Source organism: Agelaius phoeniceus, chromosome 34 (genome assembly GCF_051311805.1).
Source record: "Agelaius phoeniceus isolate bAgePho1 chromosome 34, bAgePho1.hap1, whole genome shotgun sequence".
Classification (NCBI taxonomy): domain Eukaryota; kingdom Metazoa; phylum Chordata; class Aves; order Passeriformes; family Icteridae; genus Agelaius; species Agelaius phoeniceus.
Genome location: NC_135298.1, coordinates 3858869 through 3876939, shown reverse-complemented (window position 1 = coordinate 3876939; position 18071 = coordinate 3858869). Strand labels below are relative to the sequence as shown.

Below are 18071 nucleotides of genomic sequence, written 5' to 3'. Positions count from 1 at the left end.
CAGCTGAACCTGCCAATTGTTCTGGATGGAAGCAAGAAGACAAGAGCTCAGCATTGCGGCTGCACGGGGCTCAGCTTGGCGTAGGCCTGCAAATGCACAGGGCACAAAGTGTCCGGGCAGCAGCCAGTGGCCGTGGCTGGGGGCAGTGAGCCTTACGTGGTCAAAGAGTGGCAGGAGCGCCTCAAGCAGCTGCAGTGTGATGGGGCCGGGCATCAGCGTGTCATTGTCCAAGATGATAAAGCTGAGTAGCATGACTGTCATGAAAACTATCTCTCCATCTGCATCCCACAGGAAGCGCACAAGACTTTCAGTCAGGCTCCACATTTTTTTGGTCTGTGCGGAAGACAAGTTGGTGAAATGCCATCCTGCTGCTGCAGGGCCCAGAGGCCAAAGGCCTGTCGCCAAGCACTGGGGCAGCTGAAGTGGGAGGCAGGAGAGCTGGGAGCAGCTGCCGCAGCGCCCAAAGCCCTGCCAAGCCCAAGCGACTGCATTGCCCAGCTCAGCCTCAGCCTCTGCCTTCTCACCATGAAGGGCTCCTCAATGAGCTCAAGAAGGGCCCTGAGCGCCAGGCGACGCCTCTCTCTGCACTGGCTCTGCAGCTGCCTTGAAAAGATTTGCAGGACTCTTTTAGCACCACGTTGACTCAAGTCCAGGAACTGGAGGACCTGAAAGGCACAGGCCAGTGACAGGGGAGCCGGCCGGCAGGAGCCCGGAGCCGCACAGGGCTGGGCCCAGGCAGCAGCACAGGGCACGGGCACCGTCCCAGGCAGCTGCGGCTGCGAGAGGGCAGAGAGCTGGCAGGCAGCTCAGCCAGGCAGCGCTGGCCATCAGGCTCACCTCCACAAGGAAGGCCAGGGCGGGCAGCTGCCAGCATGGCTCCTGTGTGCTGAGCAGCCGCAGCAGGTAGCGAGCGATGCGGGAGCACAAGGGGATGGAGACACAGCACATCTCCCTGGCAGGAGGAAAAGGAGCCAAGGCTGTGGGCCAGGGGGACAAACCTCTGCCAGGAGTGACTCACAGAGCTCTGCTCTTTGCCCAGCATCCTGCAAGAGGCCCTGGGCTATTTGGGAGGCAGCTCTTCTGGGCACCCTCCTGTGCCAGCCTTTTCCAGTCTGCTTGGCCATCCCTCGGTGACAAGGCCCTCTGGCCCACGACTTGGGGACTCTGTGGAGCTCCCTGGGCACACATGTCAGAGGCTGTGGGGAGAAGGGGCTCTCACCTGGCCAGCAGAGCCACGGCATAGTGGTGGCTGTCAGCGCATAGCAGCGTGTCCCAGCCACAATGGCTTTCCATTGCCACCACCACATCCTCGTGCTGCATTCGGCAGAGCAGGGACTTCAGGGTCTGCACTGCAAACCTGCGTGCACAGCAAAGGCCAGGTCATGCTGGGAGCACTGGCTCCTGGCCAGGGACATGGCAGGGACAGGAGGAGTGGGATGGAGCACCTGTTGGGGCTGGTGGCAAGGCCGTATTCCTCCTGGCATATCCCCTTCCAGAAGGCATCGACCTCCTCTGGCATATCCAGAGTGCTGAAGAACACTTGGGAGAGCAGATGCACAAAGAGGTGGGGGAAATGCACCGTCACCGTATGTGGCACACAGGGCACCTGGAGGATCTTCCACATCACCACGGTTGCCTGCAAAGGACAAAGCCCCCCGAGAGAGCGCTCAGTGCCCAGGTGTCCGTGTGGCAGGGCCCGAGCTTGGCAGGGAGAGGCCCGGAGAGAGGCAGCAGGAGCACGGGGCCTGCTGGGCCTGGAGCTGCCCCTGGGCCAGGTTTCAGGCCAGCGCCTGCGGCAGGGAGATGCAGTGGGGGAAGGGGGATGGAGAGCTGCTGGAGAGGCGGCCTTGGGGCCAGCAAAGGCCAGTTAGAGAAACTCACAGCCAGGCCAAAGACGCCCGTTTTGTCCCCATCGGCGGTGCCCGTGCTGTGCTTGGGCCAGCTCCCCAGCACGTGCAGCAGTATCAGCAGCGCCGGCTCTGCAGTCCTGGGCGAGCACATGATGCTCTTCCACATGGTGAAAGCAGCTCTGTGGGGTTAGAGCTCTGTCTCAGGGGGGTCTCAGACACAGCAGCGGGGCCTGGGCAGCAGTGGGGAGCTGAGCTGGCTGCCAGCTCTGCCTCTGCCCAATGCCACTGGCCAGCAGCAGCCAGGCAGCCCAGGCCTGTGGGGACAGGCCCCTGAGGGGCAGCGAGGGAGCATGGCAGCAGGCTCGGGGGCTGATGTGCCAGGGCTGGCAAAGGGAGCAGCCAGAGGGCCCTGGAACTGTCTGTTGCTCAGGCCAGGCTACAACCTGTCCAACCTGGGCCAGGCTGTACAGGCTGATGGGCTGGGGAGCCCTGAGCCCCTCTGGGCACGTGGGCCCCATACCTGTCACAGGACGGGGCCACACGCAGGAGCGTCACGACTACGTCAGCGGGCTGTGCTTCCGTCAGATCCAGCAGGCTCCTGTTCAGCCTGTGCTCAGCAAACTGATTGGCCAGGAGCCACTGGTGGATGTACCTGACCATGGCGGGCACCTGGAGAAGGCACAGGGAGACTTGGAAAGCTGCCAGAGGGAGGAATGTCCCCAGCTTCTCCAGACAAGTGCTCCCCTTGCTACCACGCTGCCATGGCCTCCAAGAGTTCCAGTGAGCAGCAGGCATGGCTTGGGAGAGCAAGCAATTCCTGGCAGGATCAAAGCCTGGCCACAGGCTGCTTACTTGCTTTGGCTTGGAAAAGCCCTCCTCTACGAGCATATCCAGCAGAGCAGCACTGGTCTTGGTTTTGAAGATGTGCGAATAGGCTCTGAGCCCAGTGCCCATGGTGCTGGTCTCTTCCGCCCGAATTTTCTTGATGAATTTGCAAACCAGCTGTAGGAGAAGGGCAAGAAGCCAGGCATGTTGCAGGCAATGCTCCAAGCGCGGTGCCAGCAGGCCCAGCCCAGGTGGGGACGGCTGCAGCTACCTGCGCTGTTCTGCGGAAGAGGCCACGGGCGGGCTCCTGCTCTTGTGTGCGCTCCAGGGCTGCACCTGGCAAAGAGCGAGCGCAGCCAGAGCTGAGGGGCTGCAGGAGAGGCCGGAGAACACAGCCCAGCCCTGCGCTGCCCAGGCAGGGAGAGCCCCGGGATGCCCCAGGGGATGGAGCACAGCCTCTGTGGGGTGTCTGCCAGGCCCCTTTTTTGTCCTGTCCATGGGCATGGCCCAGGGGATGGCATGGCATGGGATGGGATGGGATGGGATGGGATGGGATGGGATGGGATGGGATGCAAAGGCACCAAGCTGGTTGCAGGCACCAAGCCTGTGGCCCAGCTCTGCCACTCACCCTCCGGCGGCAGCTCAAATGGCAGCACCTCTTTGGTCTCCTGTGCTGGGGCAGCTGCAGGGCCTTCTTCCTCCTCTTCCCCCCAGGCCACCTTGGGCGCTCTCAGGGCTCTCTGCTCCATGTTAGTGCCTGGATTTGTGGCTACTTGCGGGAGAGATGCCTCGGAAAAGCTCCGAGTCAGCAAGTCCTGCAGTTGTGCCTGGAAGGCACCTTTAAGACAGAAGCCTCGGCAAGGCTACAGGACAGCAAGTCCTGCACTCTGGTCTTGAGGGCTCCTGCCACAAGGACAGGAGACTCCTGGATTGTGGAGGGGTCACGGATTCAAGGTGTCAACGATTGTGGTCAGGCCTCGAGGGCACTGGTGGCAGGGATGGGAGATGCCTTTGGGGCACCAAGTCCCACGCTTTGCCCTCGAGAGCACCTGCAGAAGAGAAGTCTCGGCAAGGCCACGCGTCACCAAGTCCTGTGGCCTGGCCTGGAGCTCAGCTGCAGGAATAAGGCCTCACAAAGGCTGCGGGTCAGACAGGAACGAGTGCGCTCTGTGGGGGCTCCTCACGGCACGGCTCTGTCCTGTTCTGCCCCGTTGCGTGCTCCCAGCAGCCGGGCAAGCTTCTATTTCCCACGAGTCACAAAGGGGCCTTGGTCACCGGGTTCCGTTCCATGGCATGGTGAGCGTGCTGCAGCATGCCAGCCAGGGCCCTTGCACACACTGCCTTCTGCCCTGGGGCTGCCCCCAGCCCAGCCCAAGTGGCCCAGCTTGGAAGGAATGCCTGGCACCAGGTGTCTAAGACAGCCCAACAGGGTCTGTAGGACCGGCTCTCACCATCAGCAAATGCTGCCCTGGTCTGCAGCCTCAGGGGAGCAGGATGAGCCCCAGGGCTGCTGATGCCGCGCTGGGAAGGGCACAGGACCTTCCAGAGAAGCTGGCACAGCCTCCTTGGGACACGTCCCAGGTGGTGGCCATCCTAAACCTGCGGGTATGACATGGACAGGGAACGTGTGGGCCAGGGCATGAATGCTGCTCTGACCCCTGGGGCCCAGGGAGTGCTGACATCAGCAGGTGTGGCAGAGTCCCTGCCCAAGCAGAGCTGCCACACCCGAGCCCTGGCAGCGCTGGTGCCCATCTCCTGCCCCAGAGACCTGTGCCCCCGGGGGGCTTCTGTGCCACAGGGAGACAAAGCCCACGTTCATTGGGGGCTGTGCTCCTTCCTGCAGGGGCTGTTGGCAGCAGCACCTGGAGCAACTGCTGGCAACACTTGGTCTCTGTCAGAAGGTCTCACTCCCTGCTGAAATTATTTTCTCATTGAAGTAATTTCCTTCAGCACAAAAACATCTTACTGAAGCCACAGAAGAATCAGGGGTTTAAGACTTCTCAATTCAGAAAAGCTTTACTTCCCATTGCTGAACTCAAGGAGTTCCAAAAAGTTGCAAACTTCCCAAATTCATTGGGATGGCCTGAGAAGGTGAACAGTTGGAATTTTGCTTCCCATTGTTATAAATGATCAAATCGTGAGCCAAAATTATCAAAAATTTAGCAAAGATTTATTAATTTGTCTGCGAGACCGAATTCCAATGTTCGAAACCACCACAGCCAAAGAGACAGCGCCGAGCCCGAGTTTGGCGCTGGGTGAACCTGGACCTGACCCCTCGAGTGTCAGAGTCTCCCCCATTCACGCACGCTGCTTCTTGCAGTGAGGTTTTATACATTTTATTGTGCCCGAGGCAAAGATGACCAAATTTCCTTTGTAACTCTTCACACGCATTGCTGTTTCTTTCCATGTGCAGAGCTGGACAAAAGCCGGGTCCAGGTGTGCCATTGGTGTCAATTGGCTCTGGGGAAGCCGTGTATGCAGATGTATCAGTTTGGTGCCGCTGACTGTCTTGATAGATGCAATTGGCAAGGCGATAATCGCTCTTGGGTGGCTCCTGAGGACTCCAGAAACCGGTGATCACCGCCCTGGATGCTTCTATGCTTACGTTAAGGCATCGATCGTTATCTTAACGTGTGTCCGGGAACTAGTTGAATCTAAATAGACAGCTGCTCCCGCTGGCATGGTCAAAGGTATGCTTTTGGATTTCATAATATTTTTTACCATACATTAATAGCATGAATTATCCCTACCATATATTACAATCCCTCCCCTTTTATATCATTAATTTAATTCATGCTTCTTTTATAGCCCAAATTGCTAAATTCTTTTTATATCTACTTCTATTTGCCACCATTAAGGGTCTTTCACAAAGACAGTAACCTTTATTAAACTATTCTGTACTCCCCTTGGAATACCCTGATACTCAGTATTGTTTACACTTGTTTTCGCTCGTTTCTTAAATTTTGCCAATACTTCGGCAGCATTGCTGGCATACTTCTTTTCTCCCAGGCTCATGATCTTAGGTGTGTTGCTTCCGGAAGCCAACTCCGGGTCCACGGGCACTATTGCTATCTGCATCCCCTGTACGACAGAGTGGATCAGTCTAATAAAACAAGGAATTACACATGGCAGGAATAGGATTCCAGCTACTGAACACAGCACAAAGAACATAATTGTATTCCACCAGGCCCCATCAAACAATTTGTCCCACCATGAAGATTGCAAAATTGAATTCCATATTTGAACAGGGACATGGGCCACTTTCTTGATTTTGGCTGCCAATCCTCTTATGGTCTCCCCATAACTGTCAATCTCAATACAGCATTCTGATTCATTGAACTTTCCACACACTCCCCCTTCTTCGGCCAGCAAACAGTCTAAAGCTATTCGATTTTGGTACACAAATGCCCATACCTGGGTGTGCTGCTGACTAAGTAAATCCAGGGCCTCAGAGGTGTGATTTGATACAATTTCCACCACTGCCTGCAGCCGAATCAGCCGGCTCAGTAGGTAAATCGGAGTCCTATACCCGTAGCTTCCATCTTGAGCCCACGGGCTCAGTCCATAATAATCAATCATTCTTGCAGCCGGCCACTCTTCCTCCCGCCAGGTTTGTTTACCACTTATTACAGGTATCATCTTTTTCAAGCTTCTCCTCTCCCTCCTCAGGTCTCATACAGAGGAGCCCCTAGTAGGTTACTTTTCATTCGAGGGAGAGCAAAGAAGACTGGCCCGATCATGCCCAGAGTGCATGATCCCTTCCACCTCGGGGGTAACTCACTGTATGCCTTTTTCCCACAAATTCAATGAATTCCATCTGGGGCTTTCCATCTGATATTCATCCTCCCTGGGTGTCCCCAGTATTCTCTCAGGCCCTCCAAGGATTGGAAAGGGTTGGCTCCAGGATTTTTGACTCAGCACAGTCCTATCCTTTTGTTCCATTCGCAATTGGTCTCATTCTTCTGGCTCCAGTTCCCCGTAGGGGTTCTGGTTGCCAGACCTTGCCCTTGTTGTTTGAATTTACTGTCAGGGTAGTTACACACGGAGTGTATCCCACCATCTCAGTATATTCCTTTCCTTCCTGACTGATGCAAATAGTTCCAATTACCCTCTGGTCCAAAATCTACCCCTCAGGCCTCTGTGCCAACTTTGAGACTTTTGGACTGTCCCATTTCAGAAGCTGTTCCGGAGCCAAACCTTCCCCTTTTCATGGCCATTTCTCTGCTGACTTCAGCCCCTCACAAATCCAGCAATTTGACAATCCCAGTTCACTTGCAATTTCTTGCATCAAATCAATCGATTTCTGTCCGGGGAAGGCAATTCCCCATCAGCATATTTTTTCTCAAGTAATTCATACTGTTCTTCCAGAGTTTTTAATCTCTCTCATTCAATTCGTTTCTTCCTCAGTTCTGACTCCCTTCTCTTCAATTCCTGAGTGATCTCTCTCATTCTTCCCTCAGGATCCTCACCATCTTTATTTTTCATGAAACAGACAACCCGGTCATATTGCAGGCACACCCTATCATCATTCACCTGTGCCAAATCCAATATGATTGGTTCTCTGCTTAAGGTAAACTTGCTATCAAATTTAACAATTCTTCCCATCCAATACATTTTCCCGTTCATCGTGCATATCCCCAGCCTCGCATTGTCATAACACAATGGGTTCACATGGTGATACGCGACAAAGATCGATTCAGTTTTTCCCCCAACCCACATGGTTCGATTGCATTGGTTACAAACGGGGATTGACATTATTTCTGCACTCTGTTTCCGTATCTGATGCGTGTGCTCATCTGACTGCCCGTTCCTTGACCCTGCCTCAGAATTGATACACCAAATCTCCTTGTCCAATTTACATAATTTGACCCTTGTGCCGTTCACCCAACAGTACCTGCCAGGCTCCTTGATGCATTCTTCCGGGGCTTGGTATGCTGAGGGTTTCCCATCCCCTTGCACAGCTGGGACCACCTGAGGGCAACTTCCGCACTCATCTGCAGAGCTCTCGTTTCCGCCTCTCATTGGGACCTCAATGTGCAGCCTGCGTCCTGCACATGGCTAGGCTCAGGCCAATCAGGATTCCCACCAGGCGTACTCCTCTGCCTTTGCCTCCTCCCCCTGGGGTGCCACCAGCGGTGGGGAAGACCATCTTCGCAGCAGCAGGAGTATTCTTCAGGGAACACATTTTCTGACCTAGCCGCATGCCTCCTTTTCAAGGCACCTCACTGTGAAACCTTGACGGCATCTGAGCTGCACGGTACCTTGATTGATTTCCGGCACTCCACATCCAGAATCTCTGCCTTTGATCTAAGCTTTCCACGCACGCCGTTCTGAAAAATCTGAAACCACTCCTGTGAATCTAATTCAATGATTCCTAGATTTGTGGCTAGAGTTAGGATTCGGTCAGTCAGCTCAAGCTCCTCCTCCAGACACTGAGTGCACAACCCCTTTGGCCTCTGTCCCCTTCTACAGTGTACAACAAACACCCCCTGACAGTATTCACATTTGAAATGTACAAACAGATAGCATACACAGTAAGACGGTCTACAACCTGTCCAATCACTGTTGGTCATTTACAAGGATGTTGGAGTCTGAGTTTCAAGTCGCCTGGGGAAGAAGTGACCTTCCACTCGGGCGCTTCCTCCTGATGTTGGACTTTCTTCACCCTAGATGCGTGCGTCCAGCCTTTCTCCGCCATCCGAATGGCTGTGTCTGTTGTCAGGAGCACAAGAAAGGGGCCTTCCCAGTGAGGGGAGAGGGGTACATCTTTCCACACTTTCACAAGCACTCTGTCACCCGGTTGGATTTTGTGGATAGTGAATCCCAGAGAAGCACTCTGAGAAATTATCCCTTGTTTCCTGAGTTCTTGCAAATTTTTGTTGATTGTAACCAAATATGGTTGAATCTGACAGTCCTCAAGCCTGGGGTGTCCCACCGGCATCCCATGTCTATATGGCATCCCATACAGCATTTCAAACTGTGAGAGTCCCGTCTCTGAATGAGGCATCATCCTGATATTAAGCAATGCTAGAGGCAGGCATTTCAACCAAGACATCCGAGTTTCTAAAATTAATTTAGACAACTGCACTTTCCAGGTTAGATTCATTCTTTCCACGTGTCCTGAGCCCTGGGGATGCCACAGAGTGTGGTATTCCCACCGAATGCCTCGCACATCAGCCATCTACTTAATAATCTTTGATGTAAAATGTGTTCCTTGGTCTGAATCAATGCAATTCACCACCCCATATTGGGGTACAATTTCCTCGAGTAATTTTCTGGACACTGTCTGAGCCCTTGCCCATGGGCTAGGAAAAGCCTCCACCCAATGGGTCAATTTGTCCACGATCACAAGCACAAATTTGAATCTCCCCACTTTTGGCAATTCTGTGAAACCAACTAGAATTCTTCCAAATGGTCGGTACACTACGGGGCGATTCTCCAGGATGGCCTGTTTTGCCCTTGTCTTGTTGACTTTCTGGCAAATCAGGCATCCTTGTACCTCTTGTTTGGCCAATTAATAAATTCCCTTGCACCCGAAAAATTTCAAAAATTGCTCTGCCAGGGCCTGTGCCCCCAGTGTGTTCGCTGGTGCAGTTTCCACAAATCCTCCTGGTAAAACCTTTTAGAAACTGGTTCTCTCCCATCAGGTAATCTCCACTTACCTTCTTTCAATTTTCCTCCAATCTTCTCATACCATTCAATCTCCTCTTGAGAGGGCTGTGGAGGATCATCTGGGACCTCAGTCCCTTTGATCTCCGGGGTATTCACTGTCATCAGTGCCACGGTCTTGGCTTCCTGGTCCGCCAAATTGTTTCCCCCAGTTCGGAACTGAATTCCTGCCTGGTGTCCCTTTACATGGAGCACCGCAGTTTCCTCCGGCCCCCTTAGAGCTTCTAAGATTTGCCGGATCAATTCTCCGTGCAGCAGTCCCTTCCCCCTTGTGTTGATCAGCCCCCTTTCCTCCCAGATTTTCCCAAAAGTGTGAACCACTCCAAAGGCAGACCTAGAATCTGTAAAAATTGTTCCCTTTCTCCCTTTCAGTCCCTTCAAGGCTCTCAGAACTGCATACAGTTCTCATGGCTGTGCTGACCAACTCGCACTCAGGGCACCTGCTTTAATCACTTTTCCCGTCTGTCCATCCACAACTGCGTATCCTGATTTCCTTTTCCCATCAACTCCCCTGCTTGATCCATCCACAAACCACTTCTCTCCTTCATCCAACTCTTCCTCTTCTAAATCCTCTCTGATCTTTGTTTGTAATTCAACCACCTCCATGCAATCGTGAACAAGCTCCTCTGAAGCTTCCCCAAACAAAAACTCTGCAGGGTTCTGTGCGGTCGTTGTTCTCAATTCCAAATCCTGCCAGTGAATCAAAATGGCCTCATCCTTCAGCAATCTAGCATCAGTGAGCCATTTGTCTGCCTTCTGCTGTAGTATGTCCCGCACGTTGTGCGGTGCAAATACTACCAGCGGTGCGCTGGAGGTTGCCTTCTTGGCTTCCTCCCCCAGCAATGCTGCAGCGACAATCGCCTGCACGCAGGTGGGCCAGCCCTGCTGACCGGATCCAAAAGCCTCGACAAGTAACCCACCGGTGTCCTGACCCCTGCCCAGTCCTGTGTCAGCACCCCATGTGCTGTGTGACTGCTCACGTCCACAAACAACTGAAAGGGTTTCTTCACATCAGGGAGGCTCAGCACTGGTGCTGCTGTGAGTGCTTCCTTGACTCCCCTGAATTCTTCTTTGTCTTTCTCCACCCATTTGATTCAGTCTGTGGTGAGTTTCTCGTATAGAAACTTCACCTTTTTGCTGTACCCTTCAATCCACTGCTGGCAATATCCCAACAACCCCAAAAGCTGTCTGACCTTCCCTTTTTGTTTGCAGGGGTGGTAATGCAATAATCCCTGCCACCCCCTCTGGATCCAATTTCTTTTTTCCCCTGGTTAACCAGTGTCCAGATACCTGACCTCGGGCTCTGTGAACTGCAACTTCAACACCTTCAACCCCTTTTCCCCTAAAAAGTTCCAAAGCTCAATGGTGCTCACCCTTACAACCTCCTCCCTTGGGCCTGTAACCAACAAATCGTCTACATATTGTAGCAATTTTGTCCCCTCTGTTCCCCTGTGTTGGTACAAAATGACTCAACACCTGCTCAAGTGCATGCCTGAATAAATTCAGGGAATCCAGGAAGCCCTGAGGCAACGATGTCCACCTGAGCTGCTGCTTTCTGTTCGTCTCCGGGTCTTCCCACTGAAATGCAAAATAATCTCTGCTGCCCTCTGCTAAAGGACAGGTCCAAAAAGCATCCTTCAAGTCAATCACACTGTACCACGGGTCCTCAGGAGAAATGTTATTCAACAAAGTGTAAGGATTCGAGCCCATGGGGAACAAAGTCTTAGTGCTCTGATTCGCAGCCCTTAATGTTTGCACCAGCCTAATGCTCCCATCTGTCTTTTTCACAGCCAAAATTGGGCTGTTGTGCTGAGACATGCATGGCTCCAAGGTTCCTTTCTTTATCAACTCGTCAATCACTGGTTTCAATCCCTTTCTCCCCTCCATGGCGGTGGGATATTGTTTGACCCATATATTGTTTGACCCGTTATAGGGTCTTCTGGTCTCCCAATTTCGACACAAATCCGCTCTATGTCCAACCTCCCAGTGTAGAGAGCTTTATAAATAATTGGCTAGCTGAGAAAGGCCACTTCAACGTGATACCGTTGGATAAAGATAGGGGAAACAAGCTGGAGATTATGCAACCAGTGTCCAATCACTGACAAAGGTCATAGTGACCTTGGCTGAAACGAGAAGATGGGGGAGAAAATCGCTTGCTAGAAAATGAAGATAATCTAAGTAGAGAAGCTAGAAGAATGTAAACATAGAAACAAAATAATCATTAGAGCATAGAAGTAAGTGTAGTTGATCTAAGTGTGCTTTAGCCAATAATGAGCTCAGCTTTTGCAATATGTATAAGCTTCATTAACACCAATATAAATATGTGTGAGCTTTCAATAAACTTTGAGATTTGCTATTCACGCATATTGTGTGAGGCATTTCTTCCACCGTTCACGACATCCCAGCTTCCCCTTCGACATACCACACCTTCGGGTCTATTTTCTCCTCTTCCTGAACAGTGAGTTTATACATTCTCACCCTGAGCTGGGAATTCTCCACTGCCAAGCCGATTTCTAGGGCTACCATCATGTCCCGCCCCAGTAAATTAAAATCCGCATCCCATATCATTAATATATGTCCTGTACATCTTTTGTTTTCCGTTTCTATTTCTACATCTTTTATGATCGGAAGCTCAAAGGGTTCCCCTTTTGCCCCGATTACCATCAGTGAGTCGTCACTCAGAGAGCACCCTTGTGGCAGCTGCTGCACCGCTGTCCGTTCCGCCCCCGAGTCTACCATAAACCACATCTCCTGCCTGTGGGGTCCTACTTTTAATTTTATCAAGGGCTCCCTCGGTGTTCCGGACCCCAAAGAGAAACCCCTGACACCCCTGAACTTCTTGAAACATTGCCTGGTCCTTGGCTTTGTTGGGACAATTCCTTCAGATGTGTCCCTTTTGCTTGCAGTAATAGCACTCGAAATCTCTCCTCTGATCATTTGATCCTTTTCCTTGGGAAGAGTTCTGTTTCTTTGCCAGCGCCTTCTTCGCTGTGTCTCTGACCTGATCCTGTTTTTGTGCTTCCCTTACCACAGCTACCAATACCTTAGCCTGGATCTTCTGTTTCTCTTCGTCTCGTCTCATGTCGACTTTCTGGGCTTCCTGAAGCAGCTCCTGCAACCCCTTTTCCTGCCACCCAAGTATCTTTTCTAACTTTTTCCGAATGTCCTCCCAGGATTTTGCTACAAACTGAGTTTTTAGCAAAACCGCCCTGATCGGAGAATCGGGATCCATGCCCAAATACATTCTCAAGCCCTTGCGGAGCCTCTCCAACCATTCCGTGGGAGTTTCATCTTTTCCCTGGCACTCTCTGAGTACCTTCCTCATGTTCTGTCCCTTGGGTACCGCTTCCCTGATACCCTTAATTATCATATTTCTGAAAATTATAATTTTCTGCCTCCCCTCCTCCGTCTGGGCATTCCAGGACAATTTTTGGTTTGGCCATCTCTCATCCCCGCTTTCCCTGTTGGGGTTTCTCTTTTCCCAGTCTTTGATCACAGCTAGTCTGATCATGTCCCTCTCCTCATTGTTGAACAGCGATCTCATGATCCCTTGGAGATCCTCCTAGGTGTAGGTGCTGGTCCCTAGAAATTCATCTAGCCTTTCTGCCACCCCCAAAGGACCATCCATTAATTTTCCCATCTCTTTCTTGAACGCTCGCACATCACTGGTGTCTATCGGGGCGTGTACAGAGCCAATAACTCCAGGAGCTGTCGGCACCTCCTGTAAAGGGAAGAAACAGGGCTTCTCTTCCTCATCGTCACTGTCTCCCGTGGTTGCCCTCTTCATTCGCTGCCTCGTTCAATAGGCCAAGGGAGATCTGACTTTGGGGATGGTTACCTGTTTTTCTTCAGTTTTGGGAAGGGTCGGCAGCAGCGGTTGCTCACATGGGAGCGGAGTCGCCGCCGCTTGTTCACGTGGAGGGGAAGGCACCACAGCCTGCTCCGGTGGGAGCCTGGAGGAGTGGGGGGATCGGCCCAGGCTCTGTGCTTGTTCAGGATCCCCGAGTGCAGCAAACGGGAGAGTTCCCGGCTGGCAGAGGCCCCACTCAGAGGGAGTCACTGGCCCAGGAGAGCTCCAAGGGCTCCTTTTGGAGCGCTGTTTGCAGAGCCCCAAGAGAGGGGCTTCAGTCCCAGCAATGGCTCATCCTGGCCACACTGGGCACCAACAGCTTTCTTTGGCAGGGTGAGAACAGGGATCTTGTGTCACGGAGGGAACAAAACCAGTTCCCAGGGCTGCGGCTAAAGGAACCAGGAGCTGGTTGGGCAGCAGCAGTGCCTGGAGCAGACAGTGTTTGTGATGAGCTGCAGAGGAGCTGAGCCCAGGGGCTGTTGGCCAAGGCCGAGGCCCAAGGAGCATTTCTCAGCTGGCAGGGCGGCCTGAGAAGGGCAGGGGGGAATGCACCAGCACAGGGCCATGGAACCAAGGGAGCATTGTGACACTGTGGGGCCTAGTGAGACCAAGGGACAATTGTGACACTGAGGAGCCCTGTGAGACCAAGGGACCATTGTGACACTGTGGGGCCCTGTGAGACCAAGGGACGATTGTGACACTGTGGGGCCTCATGGAATCATGGAGACCACTGTGACATTGCTGGGCCTCATGGAACCAAGGGGACTGTACTGACACTGTGTGGCTCCATGGAATGTAGGTATCACTGTGACACTGAGAGGCCTCATGGAACCAAGGGTCCATTGTGACACCAGGGGGCCTCATGGCCCCATGGAGACCATTATGACACTTTGGGGTGTCATGGAACCAAGGAGCCATTTTGACACTGATGGCACCATGGAATCATGGAGACCATTGTGCCCCTGGGGGTCCCCAGAGAACCAAGAGGACCACTGTGATATTGTGGGGCCTCGTGAAACCAAGAGGCCTTTGTGACACTGCAGGGCTGCATGCAACCAAAGGTCCATTGTGACACTGCAGGGCTGCATGGAACCAAAGCTCCAGGGCGACACAGAGTGGCCTCCTGTCATCAATGGTCCATTGTGACACTGTGGAGCCAGAGGACACCATTGTGACACAGCAAAGCCCCAGGGTCCAAAGGTCCGTTGTGACATTGCAGGGCTCATGGAACAGAGGAGTCACACGACATTGTGGGGCCTGGGGAACCACGGAGACCATTGTGACACTGCAAGGCCTCATGGAATCCTTGGGACCATTGTGACACTGCGGGGCCTTATGACACCTGGGGGCCACTGTGACATTGTGGGACCCCATCGAACCTGGGGGCCAGTGTGACACTGCAGGTCTTCTTGTAATCAAGGGGCCACTGTGACACTGCTGGAACCCATGGAATCAAGTCACCATTATGACACTGCGGGGCCCCATGGATCCAAGGCACCATTGTGACACTCTGGAGGCCCATAAAACCAAGGGAACACAGAACAGCTCTGGCTGGTTTGGCCTCCCATGGCCTGCCTGACTGGTCCAAGGGACCTTTGCATGTTGAGGGTCACTTCTCATCTGCTGCTGAAACACTGGGGCTCGGTGCTTTCCTTCCCAATAGATATGAACTGTCCATCTGCTCCAGGCACCCATGGCCAGAATTGGGATTTCACCTCCAAATTTCCTTATATCCAGGGATTGTTCCCATAGGAATATTGCCAGGACAAGTCTGGCTGGCAGTGGTTTCACAAGGGTCATCTCTCATCTGTCTCCAAAACACTGGGGGAGGCTCCATGCTCTCCTTCCGATGAGAAAGAACTGTCCTGCTTCTCCAGGTGCCCATGGCCGAGATTGGGTTTCCACCTCCAAAATTCCCTAAATCCAAAATCTGCTATTACTGACAAGTCTGGCTGGCCTCGGCCTACTGAGGCTCTCACCTGTCTTCCAAACCTTGGGGATCTGTGCTTTCCTTCCTATGGAAAAGAACTGTCCTTCTCAGCCAGGTGCCCATGGCCCCAATTGGGATTTCACCTCCAACACTGCCTGTTGTGACAGACTGGAGGAGATTGTTGGCTCCAAACATTTTGTGTGTGGGGGAGGAAGGGGCAGGTCGGGCCTTGCCCTGTAAGCCCAGCCCAGCCCTGCCCTGTGACCCCAATGCCCCCAGGGGCCTCCAGTGGGTTTACGGTTTCTACCTGAACCGCGGCACACTGAACCCCCAGCACCACCGTCCGAGCCTGGGCACTGGGGCCCTCTTGGCTCTACTCAGTGCTGCTGCTGTACTTGGGGCACCCCAAACCCCGGTAGGGACCCGTGTCCCCCCACTCCAGGGATTGTGCGCGACTCACACTGCCCCGATCCTCCCCGCAGCCGGAGCTCCGTTCGGGGTTTGCGTGCCAACTCACCAATTCGTCTGCCACCCTCAGCACGCCCTGAGGGCGCCTACCAAGCCTGAAGGGGGAAGGCCGACCCCTTGCGTGCCACTCACATTTCTATTCCTCCCACGCCCGGAGGGGGGCCCACCTTATCCCCCTGGGAGGCGTCTCGCTCACTCAGGCTTCTCCTGCTTCCCTCCGTTTCTGGCCGGTCCCCTCGCAGCAGTCCGGAACCGCGGTACTCGGAGGCCCACAGCTGCTTCGGGGCTCCGAGCTGCCGGGCCCCGTCTCACACACACTTCTTTCGCTTGCCTCCTACTCCTGACACCGCCTTTACTTACCCATGCTCCTCCACACTCTTTGCTCCTAGGCTGCTGCCAACCGCTCCAGATAGGGCCAGTTATCCCGCAGGCCCTCAGTCCTCTTCGGGTGTGGCCTTCTCCCGGACCAGTCCCCAAGACTGTTATGAATGGCACGTGAGCAGCTCTTTAGTGATTTCAGCTTTACTGGAAACAGTCTAGGCAGGGGACCCATGGGGTGTGCTCACACCACCGCTCCTCCCCAGACGGCGTGGAGGAGGAGGAGGTCAGCTCGTCCTCCAGCAGAGCTGGGTCTTCTTTCCTCACGACAGTCTCCAAGTAGACGCCTGTTGGTTTCAGGTTCATAATCTTTATACTGCTCTTGGCCTGCTCTGGTTAGATTGATGAAGGCAAAAAGTTCTGACCAGGGTCTTTGATATTGTCTTATGTTCTCTTTGTTTAGAGGTGGTATTTTGATTCTTTATTTGCAAGGTGGTTGGTTGTTCTAGAGGTTTTTGTTATGTAATCCTTTTCTGCTAAGTCTTATGGGAGTTTCATATTTGCTTATTAGGTGACGTAATCATCCTCTTTATGGTCTTGGGTGGTTTGCCATTTGAGATGAGAGTGGGAGCAGCGGGGGGAATACCCAACAGTAAGGGGATTTACATAATTTTAAGACCTTTAAAAAAACAATTAAAACTTACACTGGCACTTTACATAACTATAAAACATTAAACAAACAGTCTATATCTATCATTGGAATTTTCTATTAACTCCTTTAACAATGTATTCTCTACAACACTCTGGAAAGTTGTGGAACCAAGGGGATCATTGTGGCACTGTTGGGGCCCATGGAACCAAGGGGCCAGTGTGGAAACAAGAGGCCATTGTGAGCCTGTGGGGTGTAACAGCCCAGAACACTGAAATGCTGCAGGTAACCAAAGGCTCCTTTACTTGAGTTTGGTGCACAGGAGGAACACCAGCCAGATATTCTCAAGAGGTCAAAAGGACACAAAATTCTACTGGCAAAGTACAAAAACACAAGAAACTTTGGAAGAGGATTTAATGCAACATCCCATTACACAGAAAACACTTATCATAGCAGTAACTTCATTAACTTAGCTCATTTACCCTAGAAATCATTGAACACGTAAGCTGCTGAGGTATCCAAAAAATGTTGCATATAAAGAGCATTAGAAGGAGAAGAAAGAGAGAGAGACAGAAAGACAGAAGCTCTATAGAAAGACACTCATATGACTATCAGTTCCTAGGGTTCCAGTGTGGGTGAGACACAAACCCCAGGAGAAGGCAGAGTCCATACTAGGGGCTGACCTTGTGCTCCGTGTTTTTAAGCCCCCGGGCCTTTGTGGGCCTGCCCCCAGGTGGGATTTCTGATCGCTCAGGCAATCAGGGCTGGGTTAGCCCTGTCCCCACTGTGTGACTGATTGACAGCTCATCCCACAGTGTCTCAGGACATTGATCTCATCCAGCCTCTGACAGTGACCATGGTGACACCGCGGAACCTCATGGAACCATGGGTCGGTTGTGACCAGGTGGGTCCAAGGACACCACGGTGACACTGGGGAACCTCATGGGAACAAGTGGCCATTGTGACGCTGTGGGTCCCCATGGAACCAAGGGAACATGGAACAGGCTGATGCCTTCAGTTTTAGCTGTCATATCTCCAGATTCTGTACTGCATTAGTCTGTAACTCTGGACTTCATACAGAGTGTTAACAAGTTCTCTTCACAGTGTAGTCAGACAAAACAATCCTTTTCCAGCCCCAGAACCAGATGCTGTTGCAGCTTCAGGCCCCAAAAGGGCAAACAACAGCGAATTGAGGAGAGCAAACTGGGAAGATGGGACTGCATCACCTGAGGCTGGAATTGGACATTTAACCCCAATATTTAAATGGACCAAACCTTATAAAAGTGGGAAAATCCCTGACCAGTCATCCATTTTGAGTGTAGCCTTGGCTGGGCTCTTGTCCTGCTCAAGGGGAATCCTTTGAAGGCCTTTTAATAAATCCCTACTTTATTCCTTTAACTCTGACCAGCCTCTGTTCCAGGGAGCCTCTCCAGGCATCAAGCTGATCAGTGCCTGGAGAGCAAAGGATTGCTCAGGAAGTCTCCCTCACCCTCGCACAGTCCCATCTGACCA

The 18071-nt window shown here is 52.7% G+C and overlaps 2 protein-coding genes across 2 annotated transcripts in view; one reads left to right on the top strand and one right to left on the bottom strand.

Moving 5' to 3' along the window:
* LOC129133326 (synaptonemal complex protein 1-like) overlaps positions 1-12426 on the bottom strand; it is an 80088-nt gene extending 67662 nt beyond the window's left edge. The window contains exons 1-5 of the mRNA XM_077192520.1: positions 12388-12426; positions 9338-9470; positions 7937-8061; positions 6090-6158; positions 5591-5756 (exon numbers count right to left, since the gene is read on the bottom strand). Coding sequence (XP_077048635.1) covers positions 5591-5756; positions 6090-6158; positions 7937-8061; positions 9338-9470; positions 12388-12426 — 532 coding nt within the window. The remainder of the gene's footprint in view (positions 1-5590; positions 5757-6089; positions 6159-7936; positions 8062-9337; positions 9471-12387) is intronic.
* Positions 1-18071, top strand: part of LOC143696423 (uncharacterized) — a 125823-nt gene that overhangs the window by 74547 nt on the left and 33205 nt on the right. The gene's annotated exons all lie outside the window — the stretch shown is intronic.